A 21,671-nucleotide genomic window follows, 5' to 3' on the forward strand; every position below is an offset into this window, starting at 1 on the left:
AAATTACATAAAACCTCTGTGCCTCAATTTCCTTACCTGTAAAATGGAGGTAATAAAATAATATTGATTTCGTAGGATCATTGGCAATTTAAATAATATCAGAGATTTTTTGCATCTTTTCTCTACCTGTTAATCATTTGGGATTCCTTTTCTTGGGAACTGCCATTCATACCCTCTGTCCATTTTTCTCTTGGGGTTCCAGTCTTTTTCTTACTGATTTGCAGGAGTTACATTTATATTGTACTTAGGAGTTCCATGGCAGTTTTAGATATTGAGTAACTCCTTCTAATCTATCATTTTTTATGGTGCCCTTGATTAAACAGGAATCTGTAATTTTGACAAAATCAGATCCATTGTTTGTGCCTCAAATGTAGAGAGAATAAAGATAAAAAAACAAACAAACAAAAAACTTTTTTATGCCCTAAGCATCTTTTTTTTTTTTAAAGATTTTATTTACTTATTTCACAGACAGAGATCACAAGTAGACAGAGAGGCAGGCAGAGAGAGAGGGGGAAGCAGGCTCCCTGCTGAGCAGAGAGCCCGATGCGGGACTCGATCCCAGGACCCCGAGATCATGACCCGAGCCGAAGGCAGCGGCTTAACCCACTGAGCCACCCAGGTGCCCCCTATGCCCTAAGCATCTTAAAATCTAGCTGGAGAATCAAGAACAACAATTATGTGAACAAGTGTTAAACACTGCATAACAGTATACTATAAATGCCAAGTTGTAAGGCTATATAACCAACTGTTAACCTTGGAAAAGTATACAAATTTTTCTGAGTTTCAGTTTCCTTATTTGGGAAATGGAAGCGATGAAAAAAATGCTTTTCTGTTTGTTGTGATGATTAAATAAAATAAGATGTGTTGAATGGCTCTGTAGTACCTAGGACACAGTACCAGCTGCAACTCAGATGCAAAACAGGGTCAATGAAATAATGGCTGCCATTTATAGAGGTCTATAACTTGCCAGGCACTTTCTAGAACCTACCACATTTACATTTCACAATCCTCTGTAAGACATTATCATTGCTATCTGTTAGATGCAGAAACCTAGGTTCAGAGAGTTTAAGTAATTTGATGAAGGTCACACAGCTAGTAAGTGGTAGTGACCACACTGAAAGCCAGGTTTGTCAGACTTTAAACCTCATGTCCACTATGGCCAAGTTATTGTCAGAAATGGTGCTAAAGAAGCAAAGAAACTTCACTTGGGTCCTGGGGAGAGAAAGACAGACTTTGACTTTGAATAGACACAAGGAGAAAGAGAGGAAAGGAGATCATGCCAGATTCTGAGGGGGTGTGGTTGATGTGCAAGGGATAAAAGTATTTTGAGTTATTAGAGGGCAGGAGCCAACCCTTACACATCACATTTGCCTTCAGTCCTAGCACAGAGGCTGGGGCAGAGGGCTGGGAGGACATCAATTCCCTACCTCTCTTTTCTCCATATCAAGGAAGCGGAATGAGTTGTCTGACTGGTGAGCTTGAAAGAGGAACTAAATATGTGTTGCTCTGACCCCTCAAGTTTGGGGAGCTCGCCTGCCCTAGAAATCACGTGTTTTCTGCTTTTCCCAAAACAGTAAAACTGCAGCCAATTTTATAAGAGCAGATTTTCACAAAAGGGGTCCCTCTGCATCTCCAGCCTTCTATCAGTCATGAGGAAGTTGGGAGGCAGTTCTAGCTTCTCAATGTTACACAGCAAATTGTCCAATCCCTCTTGGGACTGCCAGGTACTATGAGATCCATTTAACATGTCTTATTTTATTTAATTCTGGGGCAAAGTACATGCAGATCCATTGTCCTCCCAGATCCAAGCCATGGCCACCCTTCCAGTGCCTGCCCAGGACATAGCTGAGATTTTCTGTTCCGTGAACGGAAATGACTCCAATGGCTCCAATAACTATCTCAATGGATCGCGAACCTGCATGGGGAATATGGGTGCTATCTGAAACCCCCTAGAACCACAACAGTAGGCAATCAAGAAACTGATGCATATGAAAAATTCAGAGGTCAGTGACAATACTGGCCTGATTTGAGCAAAGGGACTGTATTAAGTAACTGAAGTACAGTTAGATAAATAGGTTGGCCCCAGTAATGGGAGACTTTGAGGAAAGGGGGAGAGTTTGGATGGGATGTGGAAGAGTGCTAAAAGTTTCTGAGGAGAGGAAGAGCCTGAGGAGGACAGTTGAAATCAGGTAGTGAAAACACAGCAATGGGTTGCAGTGGAGACTGGGGGAGGAGAGTCCCCAGCCAGAAAGCAGCCAGAGATGGTTTCCAGAATTCCCGAACGAGGGAGGATGAAGGTCTGGCCTAGGGAAGTGGAAATGTTAATGGCAGTGAAGAGATGCACGTGAGATCTCAAAGGGAAAATGCCAGAACACGTTGAAACCAGGGTCTAGGGAGTGGGGAAAAGTTTTGATGGCACTCCACTCCTCTGAAAGAAGTAGGTGAGCAGGCCGGGGAGCTGATGAGAAGGGGGGGCTCAGCCTAGGGCATGATAAATCTGTGAGGTGTCAAGGGGATTTGTTTCGGTACCAGGGACACCAGGCACAAGGTAGGAAAGACGTCGCAGCCAGGAGTTTGGGGAGTTAACACCTTCAAAGAGGCAGCATACGTTTGAAGGCGCCTGGGAAGAAGTTGGTGAAGATGGGAAGCAAGAATGGGGAGGGGACCTGGGATGACGGGGGGTGGGAGTAAGGGCACAGGTAATGGGGGGTAGGCAGAAGAAAGAAGGGGGACACCACTCTTGGACCAGAGGAAAGGACGGGATGAGGTTGTTGGCAAACGCTGGAGTCAAGATCTTCTTAGCAGAGGGGGCCGGCTCCCACCTCTCCCCTAAGGAAATTGACGGTTGAACCCAAAGCAGCCTTCCCCTGGCTGGCTGGTCTCTCAGCCTCTGCACCCACTTCCTCGCACTCTGTCTGCCGTGACGCCCTGGTCCCTGGGCCGTGAGGGTCCCTCTGCACCTCCAGCCCTCTTTCCATCAGTCGTGGGGGGTGGCTGGCTCCCCAGGCCGCAAGGAGCCCTTTCCTGCACACTGCCGCCCCAGACCCGGCCGGGAGCCCCCTGCAGCACCGCCCACCTGGCCATCGCCGCAGCCCGCGCCCACGGCCCGCCAGAGCTGCAGCAAACCAGAGGGCCCTCCCGGGGGTGGGGTTTCAGCCCCCCATCCCTCTCCACCTTTGTTGCAGCGCCCCCCGGACACCCCCTCTCTGCCTCTGCCTCCAGGTCCTGGCGGCCTGAGGAGAGAGGGGTTTGTTCGGGCGGTGCCAGGACGCGCTCGGGCTCCCCAGAGCGAGGGGCGGGGAGGACCGAGCGGAGCCGCGAGCCGCGGGGGCCGCTGCTGCAGAAGGGGAGGAGAATGGGGAGGAGCTGGGGGCCAGGCAGTCGGGGAAGGAGGGGTCTTAAGGGGCGGTGAGTGCAGGTCGGATTTCCTCGGAGGCTGCTGAGCGGCGGAGCTCCCACCTTCCCTCAGAGCTCGCTGCGGCCGCCCTGCCCCGCGCCCTCAGGAGACCGGGACCGGACCATGGTGAGAGCTGGACGCGCGGCGCGGGGCGCGGTGGTCTAACCCCTTCGGGCGGACGAGGGTGACCGGGCGGAGGGGGCGAGTCCGCGGGACCCCGCGAAGTTTCCCGGGTGGGCGCGGGGCCCGGCGCCTTCAGTCTCGCTCTTCCCTCTTCCGCAGATGTGGACACGCTGGCTCGCGCTCGCGCTGGTGGCGGTCGCCTGGGTCCACGCCGAGGTAGGTGAGTGGCCCAGGAGGTCCGAACTCGGGCTCCGGGGCCACTTGGGTGTGCGCGCCGGACGGGCGGGGAGTGCGTCCTGGGGATGTTCTCCCGGGGTGGGACTGGGAGTTTCCATGCGTGGGGCGAGGGGGCGCTCCGAGCAGAAATGCTACTTGCGAAACTTAAACCTCCAAATCAGGAAAAGTAGTTTGGGCCATAAGCGGGAGCCCCACCGCGGCTAATATGGAGGGAGAGTGAGGAGAGGGAAAGAGGGCGAGCTGGGCGGATTGGACGGAGGCGGCGACGAGAGCAGCCTCTGAGTTCAAAAAGGCGACTTTGAGTTCTTTCCTTTACTTAGGAGGAAATTAAGAATAGTTGGGGGCTTTTTCCTTCCAAGGCTAACTCCTCGGGGAAAGGGGAGGGGAGAGATTCTCCTTTAGGGCGAAATGCTTTTTTCTTTTTTTATAAAGTAAGATTGTGATTCCCAGCCCCCCCCCCCCTTTTTTTCTTTCTTTCTTTGTAAAGTGCCCTCGGATTTTGTGTTAATATCAGGGCCATACTGAACAGTCTTTTAAAAGCTCGATTTTCCCATAGTCCAGCGTTGCGCAAGTGTAAGAGATCCGTTGCTCTGCTCTTTGGGGGCTCCCACGTTTCCAGTCAAAGTATTTCAGCGCTTTTTTGGTAATGTTTTCCTTTCAACTCCAGTGACCTTCCTGAGACACTACAAACAAACCAACAAACCCTTCACTCACAAGCCCCTCCATTAACTCAAAGGTTTATGGACAGAAAATAAACAATTCCAAATTCCCTGGGCTCTAGTCTCCAGAAGAGTGAGGTCAGAAACCAAACATTTGATAATTATGGCAGGAAATGTGGAAGGAATTAAAAAGCATGAGGGAGAAGAAATGGAATGTACATTACAAAAGAAATAGCTCCCTGGTGGGTGGTTATTCCCCCTCTTTGAATTTTTTCTTTGAGTTACAGTTTAGCCCCACCCTTTGCATCACAGCTTGACTCTGCCCAGCAAAAAATCATAAAAGCATGCAAGGTCTTCATGAGTTAAAAAAAAAATAGACATATATTACTCTCACTTAATTCATACATAAACTCTCACTTAATTCATTACTGTGTTATTGGTGGCACTGGAAACACAAGGTCGCAATGAAATTTAAAAAATAGCTAATATTTACTGGATATCTACTTTGTGTTGTAATGAAACCCCATTTTAATGATGGGGAAACTGAGTCAGAGGTTACGTATTTTATCCAGTGCCCTAAGCTGTTACATGGTAGGGATAGGGATCTGAACCCAAACAGTCTGGCATCATACCCCCGGTTCTTAATCACTACCCCACAGAAGGAGTTCGCATTTGGGGCATTTCTTACATAGCAGACATTGGACTGCATGTGTTATTTCTTTTAAATCTTCACCAACCTTATGAGGTCAGTTTTTTTATCCCCATTTTACAGAAGAGGAAACACATTTAGGAGATTAGATAACGTGCCCAGAGTCACACAGCTAATTAGTTCTGAAGAAAGATCTGAATCCAGCTCCCTCAGTGTTTGGGACCCATCTTGAACTCCAGATCTGCTTCTCAAGCATTTTGTTTTCCCGGGTTTGAATTTGAGGGAGGATCACTCTTCACTGGCTGATTTAGCCCTGGCTAGGGAACACCCTTTCATCCCTGCTGTGACCCTCAAAAGGCAGCTGCAGTCCAATGATGGATGAGGTGAATCCCTGGTTGGTTTTATAGCAGGCTTAGGAATTGCCAGCTAGTGTGTGAAATCACTCAGTGAACTGGAATGCAGATGTGAGGTACGAGGAAGCTGTTGGTTCCCACACCAGGAGACTGAAGGCTGAAGGCCCTGTGACCCAAGGTCCAGGATCTATTCTAGGCAGCCTGCACTATTACTCCCCCCCCCATGCCCCCCCCCCCCACCGCCACCAACTAGCATTGACTAGCATTGCAGGGAAGAGTTTTGTTCTCATAGGAAACTCCCCCAGCAGCAATTTCCTGCTTTGGGTAGAAGACCAGAGAGTTCTCCCACCAAATTTCCAGACAAAATCGAGGTGCCAAGGCATGAAAACTGAGAGACTTGGTGCAGAAAGTAGACACGAACTCAGAGTACCTGAGGAGTAAGGAGGAGTAGGTATGATCCTGGTTACATTTCATGCCTCCAGATTATTAAGGAGTATCCTTTTTTTTTTTTTTTTAAAGATTTTATGTATTTATTTGAGAGGGCGGGGAGAGTAAGCAGAAGGGAGAGGGACAGAGAATCTGAAGCAGACCCTGTCCCGAGTACAGAGCCTGACGTGGGGCTTGGTCCCACCATCACGATCTCATGACCTGAACTGAAACCAAGAGTTGGACACTTAACTGACTGAGCCACCCAGGTGCCCCAAGTGATCTTTTAATCAATCCAGTCTCTTGATGTTTGGCCTGAGTAACATGTGGCAAGTTTTTAATCCATGTTAGCAATTTGTATATTATTTTAAGTCTTTTATAATTGCGCTTGGGATAGAACTTTTTTCCTTACCAGCTAGAAGAACATACAGCAAACAAAGCCAAATAATGATATTTACAGCCTTTGTTGACATGAATCCCTGTTAGTAGACCTTAAGGCTAAAGGTGTACAAATATTGTTGAATTTTTTCAAAAAACGAAATTTAGAAAATCAGCTTAGTTTTCTTGGTGCTTTTTGGTTTAATACAAGTGCAAGTATTTAACTGAACATATGTGATTCCTTGACAAATCATGTTGCTATTGGAAGGAGCCAAGGCTTTGTGATAGTAGACCTTCAGAATCAGAGGTGTCCCAGGCTTGGGAAAAGATGGTTGTCTTCATTATTAATGCCAGTGTGTAAATCCTGTTTAGTTAGATTCCGGAACTATTAACAAACCTCATTAAGGGAAGTGTTCTATTTCAGATGTTTTCCATGGTCCCTTACTCACTTGGTACTACTTGCTTTTTTGATTGCTTCCTCTCTTTTTTACTTTCTCTTTTCTTAATACTCTTATCACCAGTGTATGCCTTCTGGCAGCCTCCCCCACATTCTGCTCCCTCCACCTGAGCTCACTTTTTGCAGTCTATGCTTGAGAGGAGATATTGGCGAGGGTGGCACAGGTCTGCTGAAGAGCATATGTTAGCATCTGTATGGGTGAGGAATGGGGGGTGGTTGGCAGTAGCTCGAGGGAATGCTTTAATTAACAGTGACAAGGCTACCCCTTTTCTAGATTCTGTTGGGAGGGGGGCCGTGTGGGCTTACTCATTCTCCTTCACCCATTCCCCTCCCACAGAGAATTACTGCAGTTAAGTAAGAGGTGTGGACAGAGGCTAGGAAAGTTGGACAGTCCAGGCATGAGAACATGTGCCCCTTGGGTCTCAGTGGGTGGATCCAAGTCCACTCTAACATGGCAGGCTGGAAAGGACCCTGTGGCCCAGCTGCCTGCTTCTGAAAGAAAGCCTTGGGTAGCACCCAAACACACTTCCGCTCTCCCTCAGTGGCTGTGTCTGCTAGTGCTCTGATTGCCAGCATCCCAGGTCTGTGAAATCACCATGATAAGTCACATGTGCAAGGAAGTGATGCACCAATCAGAACACTCACTCCATTAAGGCATAACTTGACCCATGAACTGTGAGTCATCACTTTAGATAATAGCAACAATAATAATTACCCAGAGAAATGAGGCAATTATTAGGTCCTTGTCCTGTTGAAGCTAGGTTTCTCATTTGTAGCCCATTATCAGCGTACAAGTTAATCAACCACTAGTGGGGTTTTATTGGCTGATGTGGGATCTTCTCTGTATCCTTCAGAATTATACTAATGGTGGATTCATGGAGGGCCAGAGTCTGACCCACTTTCTCTGACTCCTTAGAGCTGCAGCAGAACTAGGATTTTAATATTCATCTTGTACATTAACCTCTAAAATAATATCTTGTTTATCCATTCACAAATAAACTACTTGCTATGATTCTAAAGACCATTAATGGAAATCAGAATGTTAAAACATAGCAGAGCCTCTGCTGAATAACCAGAATGGAAGGGCAAGCACCCTGCGCACTGAGGCCTGGCCACTGAAGCTGTCTTTAGAAAAAGGACATGTTACAGTTCCCATGCAAGGCTCTGGATTGAGTGATGGAAAGCAGGAGTCAGTTCCCAACCTCAAAGGAGCTAGCTGGGAAGGAGCGGTGAGGTGGCAATCAGGGGGCATGAGGCTGCGATGGATGTAATGTCCTGGAGAAGAAAATAAAGTCTTCAAAGTCAGTGGGTCAGAAAGATGTGTTTCTAGGAAAACAGAGAAAACAATGAACTGTAAATACCAGTGGTCACACACCATGAATTGGAAATGTCAGTGTCATTTTTCCTACTCCTCTTCAAATAACTGGACATCAAGATAGAATTCCTAGTAGCCATAAACAGGATGAATGTAACGACACCAGATATTATAGGATTGAAAAAAACCTTGTACTTAGATGGATTAATTTTGTAAGGCAGGTGGTTAATGTCATGCAAGTCATGCATAATTTTCTCTAAGGTTGCTGTCTTCTGGTGCCTGTGACTTTGGCGTGGGGTGCTTTCTGTGGGAGTGAGTCATTACCAGCACAGGCCTTCTCTTCACAGGGCCCATCAGGCAGTATTCCTGCTACAGGCTGAGCACGCCCTGCACACAGGGCAGAGTCATGCCTGAAGTGCAGACATGGTCTCTGCCCTCAGGTTGCTTTCAGTCTAAAGATGGGCCAGATGCTTTAAACTGTGGCAGCTATAATATTGTTATACCTACAAGATGAACAAGTATCTTTACAATTGTAATTATTGCTCTTTTGTTTTACATTAATGTAGGGCTTCCCTGGTTTTTGAAGTTTTGTGGTTTTTTGTTTGTTTGTTTGTTTTAACTTTAGTATAATGCACAAATCCTTAAGGTACAGCTTGATGAACTTTACAGATAGATACATCCAAGTAGCCACCACCCAGTCAAGACTGAGGGAGTAGGTGCAGAAAGCAGGCTGTGAACTTAAGGTATGTAGAAACAGTTACAATGAAAAGAGTGAGGAGTTGATATGATCAGTTACATTTTATCACTCATCATTTAATTAGTTCAGGCTCTTCATGTTTGGCCCTAGTAATATTTGGCAAGCTTTTAATTCATGTTATAACAATAAACCTTTAATAATTATGAAAAGGTAAATTGACCCTCTCCATATGATAATTGCAATTTGGATATTATTGTAAGCATTTTAGCTTGTAGTTAACAGTGTTTATACTAGAAAATTGTTTTTCTTGTTAACTACACAGGCGTAGAGCTAACACAGTTAAATACAGTCTTTATTGACATGAATCCATTTTAGCAGACTTTGGATCAGCTTTGGGAGAGCTGACTTGGCTATTTTGCAGCTGGGTATTCCGAGACTCAATATAATCTACACTGAGAAACTAAATCATGGAAGGAAACTCAAATAATTCTTTTGACCACTTTGCCCTGACCATTATTACTTTCAGAGGGACTGCATAAGATGTCCATTACATTATTTATGATGGCAAAAAACTTAAAATCTACTGCATATCCAACAATAGGAGAAGAGTTAAGGGCTAACAACTATATGTGCCACTAAAAGTTGTGTTTACAAAAATTTATAAGGCTCTGGCAAATGATTACAATTTAATTTAAAAAGCAGAACACTTGCCACTCTGCATTATCCTCACAACTGCATACAGATTTATAGAGAAGTATAAGAAAGTGCTTTAAAATTCATCTTGAGTATTCTTGTGACCCTGCTTTTTTCAGGAGGAGTTTACCCTCCTAATGTATGCTATTCTATTTAAATTAAAAAATGAGCTATTTTCTGATAAAATATGAAAATGTAATATGCTCATGAAAAGCTTTGAGAATATAGAAAAGACTAGAGGAAAGAATGAAATTACCATGATTCCACTACCTAAAGATAAATCAGCCCTTTATTCCTCCTTTCAGAGAAATTGTCAATCAACAGATGTATGTGGTGAGCCTACTAGACACTGTAGGCAATAAAAATAAGTATCTCCCAACACTATGAGATAAATGATCTGCAGTGATGGTACAAAGATGGCATGCATGTCACAACTACCCTTTCCCTAACCCATGACAGACATTGCTAATCAATCATAGAATACTGTCCTCCTGAGTCTGGAGAAGCTTTGAAAATCCTCAGCGAGGTTCTGGGTAGCCACTAGCAATTAGTTATTCTGTGTGTGATATAAAAGATACTTGCCATTCCTTCTAGAGACATTAATCCAATCTGATAAACCTTGGTATATCTTTAAGCAAAATTAAGGTGGTTAGAAGGCAGAGGTCAGGACTATGTGAAACAAAGAAAACATGGGTAATAGGTGGTGTGACTAGGGTAACGAATAGATGAAAATGTCAAAAAAAGGGGGCACTTTATTCCTTCCCAAGCTTTTGACTTCTTACGACAAATTCAAACACCTTAAAGGGAGCCAAACCCTCTAATGCTGGCCATCAACAAGAATATGATAATGAGAATTTTCTTGGCTGTTCTGATGGAGTAAACAGTTGTTCTTGCTAAGGCTCTACGAGCTGCTGCTGTCATAGATAACAGCTCCTGCATTAGCAGCCATCTGGCAATAACTTGCTAATAGAAAGCTCTTTGGGTAGTTGAAGTACAAAATATACCCTATAAATCTGCATTTTCTGCTGTGGTTGGAGGAGTTCCATGAAATCTCTTCACAGACTTTTTATGTGCTCATTTGGAAACCATCACCAAGAAGCTATTCCCAGGATTAAGTCTGAATTTATGACCCTTAAAATGTTCCCTGAATAAGCCTGGACACTATTTTTGACCAGCTTAACTGGTGCCAAAACAAGTCATGTGACACATGGCAAAAGCCATGACATGTTGCAGGCCCCAATTTATACATGCGTGTGTCATGGGATATTGGCTTCAGCTGATAGAAGGAAACTGCCTCTTTGTCGTTGCTTTTTATCTTGTTCAAGACTTACAATTTTTGTTTCTGGGGCAAAATTTGTCTTTTCCCCCACAGTCTCTGATTCTGTCATTCAGTAATAGTAAATTAATGTAATTTATTAATCTGTGGATGTGCCGGGCATTATGCCAGTCCCTTTGCCCATATGCTGCTACTGAGAAGAGTGTGGAACTACAAGGCAGTACCGGGTAGATCCCTGTTCCGAAGGAGTTGCTATTACCATAGCTTCTGTGCAGCTCAATTGGATTTGGCCAAATTTAGGGGGCCAGATTTATGGCTTTCTCAGGAAGTACCACCTCCTTCCTCAACTCTGGCTGCTGGTCCGGAAAACCCTGAAATGCAGCAGAATTTTCTGAGAAAATTTCTCAGAAAATCCTGCTGCATCCTTGAGAAGGATGCCTTCTCAGAACTTGGGAGGCCCTGCTTGAGTCACTGGGGCCATTTGCTGCCTGTCCACCTGGACTACTTGACCAGCCCGTCCAGTAGGTGGCAGCTTTCTGTGTGGAAATTGGGTCTATTCCTGGCATGCTGACGCTTTTCTCTTACATCCACATCACTCAAGCCTTCCACGAGTCCCTTTCTTCATCCTCTCCTCTTGTTCACATATCTGGGTGTTTCCAAGTTTTATCTTTTACACGGACCCTGCTACAGCTCCTTCTCATCACTAAGAAGGACATTATAAAATAAGGAGAGTTCTTGACTTTGAAGTCCTGCTCTGCACCTTTCCTAAGCCACCTAATGTCTCTGACTTGCAGCTTCAGTTAGGAGCAAGGGCTCTGGGTAATGCGCTGGGTTTGAATGCTGCCTTTGTCTAGCTGTGAGACCTTGTATAAGTTACTTAACCTCCATGAGCTCACTTTGCTCATCTGTAAAATGGGGATAATGGCCATCTCTCTGCATATCTATCCAATTAGATAATGGATAAAGTTTCCTCATGGAACATAGTCAACACCAAACACCTGAAAGAGATAAGTGCCTATTACCAGCTCCTACAATGCACTGACAAAGGCTGTTTTTGACTCTGTAATGATTTCAGTAAGAGAATTCTCATTTTACACATGAACATCCAGTAGGCATTGTCTGTATTTGTACAACCTGTGTGCTGGCTCAAGGTCACTGTGTTTCATTTCTGATTTATCTTTGAGAGGAAGGACAGCATAATTGTTTAGTGCTAGGACCTTGAAGCTAGATTACCTGAATTCAGTACTAGCCCTATAATCTTGGGGAAGTTATTTAACCTCTCTCAGCCTGTATCCTCATCTATAAACTGGGTTTTACTAGAGAGTTTTTACTCCATAGGTTAGTTGTGAGCATCAAAAAAGCTCTTACATGTAAAGCAGTTAGAAGAGTGGCTCAGCCCATAGAATGTGGTATTAGCTACTAGTATCATTCTTGTGGTGTCTATTTATTGGAAAAGCTCCAGAACTCTTGGGGTGTGGGAGTGGGTGCGGGTGCACACGCCCATGGCTTGCAGAAAACTCTCCTTGCCTCTTTTACTCTCTCCAGAGATTAAGGATCACCTTTTTTAAAGACTTTTTTTTAAATTAATTAATTATTTATTTATTTGATAGAGAAATTACAAGTAGGCAGAGAGGCAGGCAGAGAGAGAGGAGGAAGCAGGCTCCCTGCCAAGCAGAGAGCCCGACGCGGGACTTGATCCTAGGACCCTGAGATCATGACCTGGGCCGAAGGCAGAGGCTTTAACCCACTGAGCCACCCAGGCGCCCCGGATCACCTGCTTTTTAAATGACAATAAACGACAAGTAGGATATTTATTTCAGTGGATGGTTTGATCCCCAGAATTTGTATCAGAGCCCTTGCTTCTACTGAGCCAATCTTGCTTTCAGGCTTATAGTGTTTCCTATCCTTCCTGCAGAGAAAGAATTAGGTGCTCATTGAGTACCTCCTGTGCACAGGCAGTGGGCTGTGCCAACCAGCACAGGTTCTCCCTAAAGACAGTGAATGAGGGAGAATAGCAGAAAGGGAAGAAGAGGGAGAAGAAGAGGGACTAAAGCTCCTGGAGTTTTTCCACATTCAGTTTTTCTGTCCCCTGGGCCCCTCCTTCTTACATATGGAGATGACCACTGATAGATTGGATTTTTTGTGGGATGGTCATTTTCATATTTTCTTGCTGTCATCGCTATAGCACACCTGTTAGTGGGACACGAATTCTAAATTGGGGTTTGGAAAATATGATCAGGCAAAGGCCTAGAACCCTTTAGCTTTCATTGCTCGAAACATAAATACCTACTCTCAAAGACAGGGTAGGGGAGTATTCCTGGAACAGGCTGCGATTTGTCCCTTTGGGAACCAAGGCAACGCTCTAGGTGTTTTGCACACAAACCTTAAGTCCTCTGCCGGGTACTGCTGTGTCTGGCAGTGAGCCCTGACTGCAGCCCCACGTGGCCAATGATCCCAGGACCCGGAGCTGGGTCTTTATTGCTGCCCGTGTTGCTCTTTCCTCTTCATCCCTCCCTTCTACCTCCTTGTCTTTCCTCTTCTTTGTCCTGTTCCTCCAACACCGTTACAGAGAGGTCATCCTGGAGGGTTCAGGCTGCCTCAGGAGCTCCTCAGGAGCTGCCAAAACATCCACTGACCACCAGGTTCACATTTTATTCAGAAACAAACCTGCACAAAATGTTCCTGCAGTGTTTTGCTTCACCCCTCCAGGACAAAGTAAAGTGAAAGTACCTTTCACAAAGGTACAAAGTTAACTCAAGGGAAAAAAGTAAAAAGTACCACAACCCTGTTCTCTGTCAGACACTAAGGTAGTGCTGGTGACTAAGATGTAGACCGTGTTCCCCAGGAGCCTGCAGTCCAATGGTGGAGACGGACAGGGACAGAGGCTCAGAGTGACCCAGTGTGAGAAGTACCAGGATGGGCCTGAGAACCTACCCCATTACTGGGGGATCTGTGAAGGCCTCCAAAATGTCTCCCAAAGCTGCGCCCCGAATTGAGTGGTAGTTAGCCAGACAATTGCAGGAGGAGAAGGAAAGAGCCTTGTCTTATTTAATTCTCACAACCTGATAAGAAGATATTATAATCTTCATTACTTCATCGATGAAGAAACCATAGTTCAGAGAATTCAGTTAGTTATTCAAAATCAGCCACCTAGTAAAGAGTAAAGCTAGGATATAAATCCACACTTCAGCTCTTGAAGCAGTTGCCCTGTGTGCTAGGCCCATCGTGTCTTAATTTTGAAAGGGACTCTGAAAACAAACGAAAAACATTTTTTGCCAGGTCACATGGACACGATAAAAACAAACCAACAAAACCCCAGACCAAAAACCTATACAGGTTTCCTCATGTTTTTAAACTTTTTAAAAAGATTTTATTTACTTATTTGACAGAGATCACGAGTAGGCAGAAAGGCACGCAGAGAGAGGAGGAAGCAGGCTCCCTGCTGAGCTTGATGTGGGGCTCGATCCCAGGGCCCTGAGATCATGACCTGAGCTGAATGCAGAGGCTTTAACCCACTGAGCCACCCAGATGCCCCACAGGCTTCCTCATGTTTTGTTCAAGTGTCTGGATCCACACTTCTGTGGACCGAATATGTAGGATATGACCTCCACCTGGTTCAGGTTCAGTGGCTTCTCTAATGTTAGGGCACCTGCTGCATTGTTTTCAGTGGTTCAGGGGATGTTTTAAGACAGTGTCTTTGTGCTTCAGATGCATTCACCAGTGATCCAATGAGTCAGACCAAGTTCAAGACCACTCCAAAGCTCCAACTGAGCTGCTGCGGGTATGGTCGTTTGGGGCCAGTGCAGCTGGCCAAGGAGAATGGGGTGACTCCATCTTGCACTCTCTGTGCCCTGGCGTAGAGCTTGTCTTTATGCCCAGAGGAGGGGGTACCTTCTTTCTAACTGATACTCGGACTCTCCAAACCCAGCATTTTCTCTCAGATGTGTGATGCTTATTGGACCATGGTGGCCATTTCTCCATCTGTACATTTTATAAATCGGTATCAGTAGTCGTAAAATTTTTGTAACAGGCCTCCATCAAAAGCCAGTTCTGTATCTTTGTGGGTTTTCCTCATGGATTTGGCTAAGATGATACAAATGGGAATTTTTAAAAAAAATCTGTTCTTTTGTACCCACAAATGTGCTCCTTTGGGCTGCTGCTCAATTCCGTCTAGTTGAGAACTATGATTCCACAGGAACTAGGAAAAGCATTCCCAGCTTCTCTCTGATTGCTGGATTAGCACAACTTCCTTCAGCCACAGCTGAATTCCAGCCCCCGAGGAAGAAATGTCTTAGATTGAGTGAACTCCCAGCCCGGAGCCTGTCCGAGGCTGTGTCATGTGTTTGCATTAGCTGAACAAAAAGCAAGCAAGATTTCTGGCCCCGCTCCCCCTCCTCCCGCAGCCCCCTCTGGAGGGGCCGGTTAAAGTCTAGACAGTGTCTGCTTGGCACCGCGCCTTTCTAGCAGGATCTGCACAGTTCTGTAGCTCTGACTTGTGTTGCCTCTCCTCACTCATTTTCCCAGTTTTCTTAGTCTGTCTCACACTGTCTCAGGGGGAGAGGGGGTTTACTGGCCTGAGCTGAACACATAAGAAGCAGGTAAGCGAATTTATGAGACTGTCAGGTTTCAGCTGTCTCGAGACGGTGGGAGTCACGGAAATGCCAGCAGTGCTGGCCAAAGCTGTGGCTGAGCTCCCAGAGATTTCTGATGTAAGCCGGCTTCAGACAAGGCTCCTCTTATTGGCCAGAGATGGGCTGGAGTGAATGACTCACTCCAGACTGTGGCACCCGGGTCAGAAGCCTTGTGCCTTCCGCTGGTCGTATGACCTTGGGCAAGTCACCAGACCCCTCATCTGCAAAATACAGGAGTTGGAGCAGGGGAGCTCTAGAACCCAGCCCACAAATGCTATCCATAGGAAAGGGGGCAGACAGTTAGGTTGGATTGTCAAAATATTCTTAATGGAGTTAAGAAATTTGATTAGCTCCTGTCTTAGTGGATGGCCCAAGGGGAAGCAGTTTGAAAAGAGAAGCTGGCCAGGAATGGGAAGAAAAGAGCAACTAAAAGCATTAGGCCTTTTGTGTCTCTTGGTTCCTCCCGTGTGTGCCGAGTGCAGCGTGCGTGAATAGTACAGCATGCGGCCCCCGAACAGTCTGTGCCCAGGAATCCCAAATGCTGGTTACCCTATAGAGAGGAATCACTTGATTTTCTACTTCAGAAACCAGCTGCTCAACATCACTGGGCAAGAAATGAAGGATGCTGGGTCTCCTTGGGGTTGAGCAAATATTTTTTTTTAAAAAAAAGGAAAATAATTCAGAGTTCTAAAGTGTGCAACTTGAGCTTCTATTGAGCTTATTAAAAAAAAAACAACAAAACTTTCTTCTGACCTTTGTATATGTTCTTTTAAAGCTAATGATGCAGTATTGAAATGGCTTACAAAAATAGTTGTCTGGAAATGCTATGTGGACCCCAATTTTGTTTTTTTGGAATGCATCTTGCCTTCTCTCCATGCCACCTGGCCCATGACCAGGATCCTAGGTTTCCTGACTAGGTATTGATGAAGTTGCTGCCCTGGTCCCCAGGCCCTTCTCCAAATCAGTTCAAGGCTGTTACAGCTGAGGCCTTGACCTTGACTTCTTTGGCACTGACCTCACCAGGTAAATCAAGTGACCTGTGAGGGTGAACTCAGTAAGGAAACAGAGGCCAACACAGATGTTTTAGTCCTACTGAAAGGCTCGGTGCCTTAACTGCACTCCAAATCCTAAATCCTGCGGGATGAGCCCAGTATGCTCTGTTATCAGTCCTGCATGGGGGCCAAGCCCAATGTTGCCTGTGGCTTTCCTAATAAATCTACTTGTACGGTGTCAGAATTGAGTTAAAATTGGCTGTGCCCCAGAACAGACTGTATACACAGACATACACATAAATTTCACTACTTAATTGACATCACTTAATTGAATTAGATTTCACTACTCAGAGAATAGGACTGTAGACCTGTAGCTCGATACACTTCCACCACAAAAAGAACCCCAAATTCCTATTGGAACTTAAGAAGAGAAGCTTGTGTGTTATTAAATTTCCCTTAATGTGACTCTTTAATTTAGTTTAGTATGTGACCTCCATTATACTGTCCTGATTCCTTCCTAAACCAAGGCACATAGAAAACAGTGATGAGGAGGGATTATTTTTGTGCGTGGGAAGTTGGCTTGTTAATGAACATTAACGTAATCAATGTATGGTATTCATTTGTTCATTCATTCATGTCCTACCTCATTTCAAAAATTAGAGGTACATACTGTTTTTCCTATCAACATAGTTAGCAAGTCCTGCTAGCTTCCGTTAGTGTTAGGCTAACTATTTTCAGCTGTGGAGAAGGACCCAAGTTTGTGGCGTATTTGCAACAGCGGAAAATAAAATACATAAGGAACTCAGCGACAGAGAAATTTCTGGTGACTCTCACGGGGATACCTGGCTCATCTAAAGCTTAGTATGAAATTGATAAATGTGCAGAGTTTCTGTTAGGGCTGCTAAATCTATTGAACTGAGCACAGACTCAGACATACCTGAGTTCCCTCCATGGCTGGGGTCCTTATGAGGAGAACCCAGGTTGGTTTCTGAGGTGGCCCATTCAGCTCACAAAAGCCTGCTTTGGGATGCAGGCAGATGTCACAAATGCTCAGAGTGCTCGGCTTCACTTCTCCAAGGGCAGCCTTATCCACAGGTCTTCCCTACGTGCTATCATTATGATGCTACAGTTGATTGGGGGCCGGCTAAGGTCTATGTCAGAAGCAAGAAATTCAGCTGGCTTCCCCTCTGAGTCCTAAGAACCGTTCTGGAATGCATCCATTTGTGCATTGTTCCTCCACCCGTCCTCTAGTCTTCTATCCTTGGCATTTTCTGTTTTCTTTCCTTTCTTATCCTGTGTGGCCTTGGCCTTGCTGACAGCCAGATGCAAAGAAGCGGACTTCCTGGTTTAGCTATTTTATTTTAAGGGTAAAGACTTCTATTTTATGCATTAATTGGTGTTTGCATCATGTTTAACAGAAGCATAATTTTCTGCATGGCATGAACGGCTGGCTAATGATCAAAGAACACCCCAGCACAAGGACCCCTACTTCAGGTGTGAGTTCATTGGGGGTTTCTCAACGTCCTTTCTTGAGGGGACGGGACTCGAAGGGAGAATGGTTTTGGGAAGTGTTTTAAGTAAAGAGGCCAGACACTGAAGTCTTTGCTAAGTGTGGGATATAATAAATTCAGTACTCACTGCAGACTTATTTATTAATAAATTTCCTAAACTACTTGTGGGCCATATTGTTTAAGGAACAAGTACCAAGTTAATACCATTTATGTCTGAGAGATACAACTGGGCAACTGTCCCTTACATGTTACCCGTGTATGTGACTATATATGGGTAATGAGACTTACTGTAGGGATTATTTCATAATGTATAAAAATATCACATCACAATGATGTACACCTGAAACTTAAATTATGTGAGTTAAACATCAGTAAAAAATTAATTAAAGAAAAAAGCATGTAGCATACAACCTGGATAATAAGAAACTATAAAAGTTGGGTTTTTGTGTGTGTTCATCACTTGCCTTATATAAGCATTCCCTTTGCTTAGACTAAAATAAGGAAACAATAAAGATTTGAAATCCTCTAAGAACAGCCAAGGCTGAAGAGTGTTCATCCACAGTGTTGGTCATTTTACAGCTAGAAAATTGCATTTCCCCACTAATTTCTCTTTACACATTTGATCACATAGAAGGCTGTTCATTTCCTGCCTAAGCTGCATCCTTGAATTGCTGGTAGATTAGAACGAGCTGCAATCTTCCCCAGTGGCTATATTTCAGTTGGTGGTTGGGTTATTTTTCTAGGTAATGCTACGATTATCTTGCCCAATGTAAAATAAATAACATTGTCATTTAGTAACCATAATGACTCATGTTACAGTAGCCTGGAATGTAAAGACCTCCCCACTCCCCAGTTATCTATTGTTTAAGTTCGGGAAAGGTCTTCTTTCTGCTGAAGTTGGTGAAATGTGTGTGGTGTTTGGGTGTGTGGTATTTGTCTCCCAGATGGCTGAGGGTTATTATGGGGCAAGGAGAGAGAGACAGACCCCCTGCTGAGCAGGGAGCCCCACGTGGGGCTCAATCCCAGGACCCTGGGATCTGTGACCTGAGCGGAAGGCAGACACTTAACTGACTGAGCCACCCAGGCGCCCCCAGTCTGAGGGTTGAGATGTGACAACAGCCCCATTCCGAAAGTCATGACATTTTCTTTGAAACAGAAAGTAGGGAAAACTAAGCCCAAAGGTGTTCAAAGCAGGTGAATGGCCCCTCAAATTGTTACTATCTTAGAAATAAGTGAGATATATAAGAAGAAGGAAACTAGTGAGGAGGCCTGAAGGAAGAGGGAGGCAGTGATAGGGTGAGAAATTCTTACTCTTAATTGTCGTGGGGTAAGTAAATAAAGATGGGGCAATAAAGTGAAGAATTTCAGGTCTTTATATTAAGCACTGCAGGAGGAAGTACTGTGAATGAACACTACTGATCTATATGATCAGAGATGATATGTCTGCTTTTGCTACAAGGCATGGTCCGTAAAGCAAAGCTCACAAGAATGAATGATGATGTAAAAGCCGTACATTAAAATGGCACCTGTATATAGTGTCCTTAGCAAGGGAGATATTGATACACAGTACCTTCCACAAAGTAAGTGCTCAGTAAAAACAAGAGCTGCTCTTCTTGTTTTTGCTTGAATTCCAGGGGACATAAAACTACAGGGAGAGACATACAGAGCCTAGACCCGTGTTTCTCAAACTGTAGTGAGTCATGTTAATCTATGTGCTAGGTTAAGTGGTTCTTTAGTTGCAGGAGTTTTTAGAGCTTGACAATGTTCGGGAGCATCATTTATTTTCTTCTCTAGGAAGAGAGTATTATAAGCAGTGTCTCCCAGACATTTCACCATAGGGCACCATTTCAAAAAATACTATAAATACTTCAATGCTGTGTTCCATGGAACAGTTGGGAACACGGGTCAACTCTGGACAGATTCTCATAAGCAGAGTCTATTTACATCTGACACCAGGTCTTAGCGGGCTTGCTGAACTCACTTCCTAAAATAATGCAGTTTCATTGAGAAGGCATGGGACATAGCTGGACCTCAGGGTCAGTCCAAGGGAAGATCCTTCTGGAAGTGACTCCATTGGCATGGCCATGTCCATACCTACCAAGAACTGGCTGAGGTATTTTTTGGTTATCAACTCAAAGTACCCAGGAATCTTCTTCAGGTGTTTGCACTCTTCCCATCCATTTCCAGTCCATTGGCAAGTCATGTTGGCTCTACTGACAGAATATATTATCTCTCCTTTGACTGTTTTCAGTTTCCATCACCACAACCCTAATCTCTGCCATCATTTTACACTGGGCAATTGCAGTAGCCTCTTAGCTGCTTGCCCCTTTTTCCTTCTTGCCTCTCTCCATGACACATACCTGATCACATCAGTCTCTAGTGTTCCATTTCAGTAAGAATAAAATACAAATTTCTTATCAGTGCGTACAAGGTCCTATGCCTTGCCTGCTTTTCCCAGCTAACCTCTCACTGCTCTCCCTGCTAGACCCTTTGTAGCAGCCACACTAGCCTTTTCCTGTTCCAGGAACTTAACAAATTCTGCCCTGTATCACAACCTTTGCATTTTTCTTCCAATTGTGTGAACTGCTCCTTTCATCCTTGGGTCTTAGCTCAAGAGAGCATTCCCTCATTCAGTCTAAGTGGTGTCGCCTCTCCCAGATTCTCTGTCAATCATATGCCATGTTCTTCTGAATGTACGTCATACTCTGAAATGATCTTGTTAATTGTATTTATTTTCACTCTCCTCTCTCTAGATTATGTAGTTCTTCAAGAACTAGTCCTTCACTGTCTCATTCACCAATGAATTCCCCAGCACCTCAAACTGAGCTTAGCATATACTAGGTGCTCAGTAAATTATTTGTTGAATTGATCCACTGGTCAAATGGGTTAATTAATGAATCCAAGTGTCTCATATGTAATATGAGGAGATGCACAGTATTCTGCCTATAATCTCTGTTCTCTATGTCAGATTCTGCAAGTATTTGTGTACCTGGGAAAATGGTTGACAGCATTTGCCCATTAACACTTTGCTTAACCTTGGGCATGGTAGTAATGCTGAGCTTGCTTTGTCCAACACCTGGATTCTGCTTCTCTCAGCTCCAGGTGAAGTTGGAATTTAAGCGGAGGCTTACTAAATGGTAAATATTTTTACTCTTTCCTTCCATGAACAGCAGTTCTGATTTAACTGGGCATCGTTCCCAGAGTAAGCTAATATCCAAAGGAATATAACATAAAGCACTAAATTTAATTCTGTTGTTGGTAGGGACACTTGGGTGGCTCAGTCGTTTAAGCATTTGCCTTAGGCTCATTTCATGATCCCAGGGTCTTGGGACTGAGTCCCATATCAGTCTCCTCTCTCAGAGGGAAACCTGCTTCTCCCTCTGCCTGCTGCTCCCCCTGCTTGTACACGCTCTCTCTCCTTCTCTCTTTCTCTCTCTGACAAATAAATAAATAAAACCTTTAAAAAATATATTTAAAAAAAATTCTGTTGTTGGTGATTCTTTGCCTCAAAGTCTCTGGTTACTTTGTCTTCTGACATCACCATATACTGAGACCTTTATTTTGGGGGATCCTTTCTGCTCTTGCTCTCTCTCCTGTTCATTTGAATAGCACCTTTGATGTCCCCAGTATGGACAAAACAGTGTCACTAGATTTCCACACTGGATCTCAGAGGTATCTTTCATACAGGGGAAGGTTCCACCAATGGCCCAGTCATCAGCAGTGGGTGGGTTCCTGCAGCCTTATTCTCCAAAACTCCCTTACTGCTGACCCATAGATCAGTTTGTTGATTCCATAGCATTTTGCTCCACTTCCTAGTGGAGTCAGGGTAACCAAAAGCAGTTAAATGTGTGGCATTTCTCTGTTGTTTAGTCAGTTA

General features: G+C 44.6%; 1 protein-coding gene across 3 annotated transcripts in view; it reads left to right on the forward strand.

Moving 5' to 3' along the window:
• Positions 1 to 3,397: 3,397 nt before the first annotated feature.
• FSTL1 (follistatin like 1) overlaps positions 3,398 to 21,671 on the forward strand; it is a 76,939-nt gene continuing 58,665 nt past the window's right edge. For all 3 annotated transcript variants that reach the window (XM_046003749.1, XM_046003751.1, XM_046003750.1), the window contains exons 1-2: positions 3,398 to 3,523; positions 3,680 to 3,736. In XM_046003749.1, coding sequence (XP_045859705.1) covers positions 3,521 to 3,523; positions 3,680 to 3,736 — 60 coding nt within the window. In that variant the 5' untranslated portion in view covers positions 3,398 to 3,520. The remainder of the gene's footprint in view (positions 3,524 to 3,679; positions 3,737 to 21,671) is intronic.

Source organism: Meles meles, chromosome 4 (assembly GCF_922984935.1).
Source record: "Meles meles chromosome 4, mMelMel3.1 paternal haplotype, whole genome shotgun sequence".
Taxonomy (NCBI): Eukaryota; Metazoa; Chordata; class Mammalia; order Carnivora; family Mustelidae; genus Meles; species Meles meles.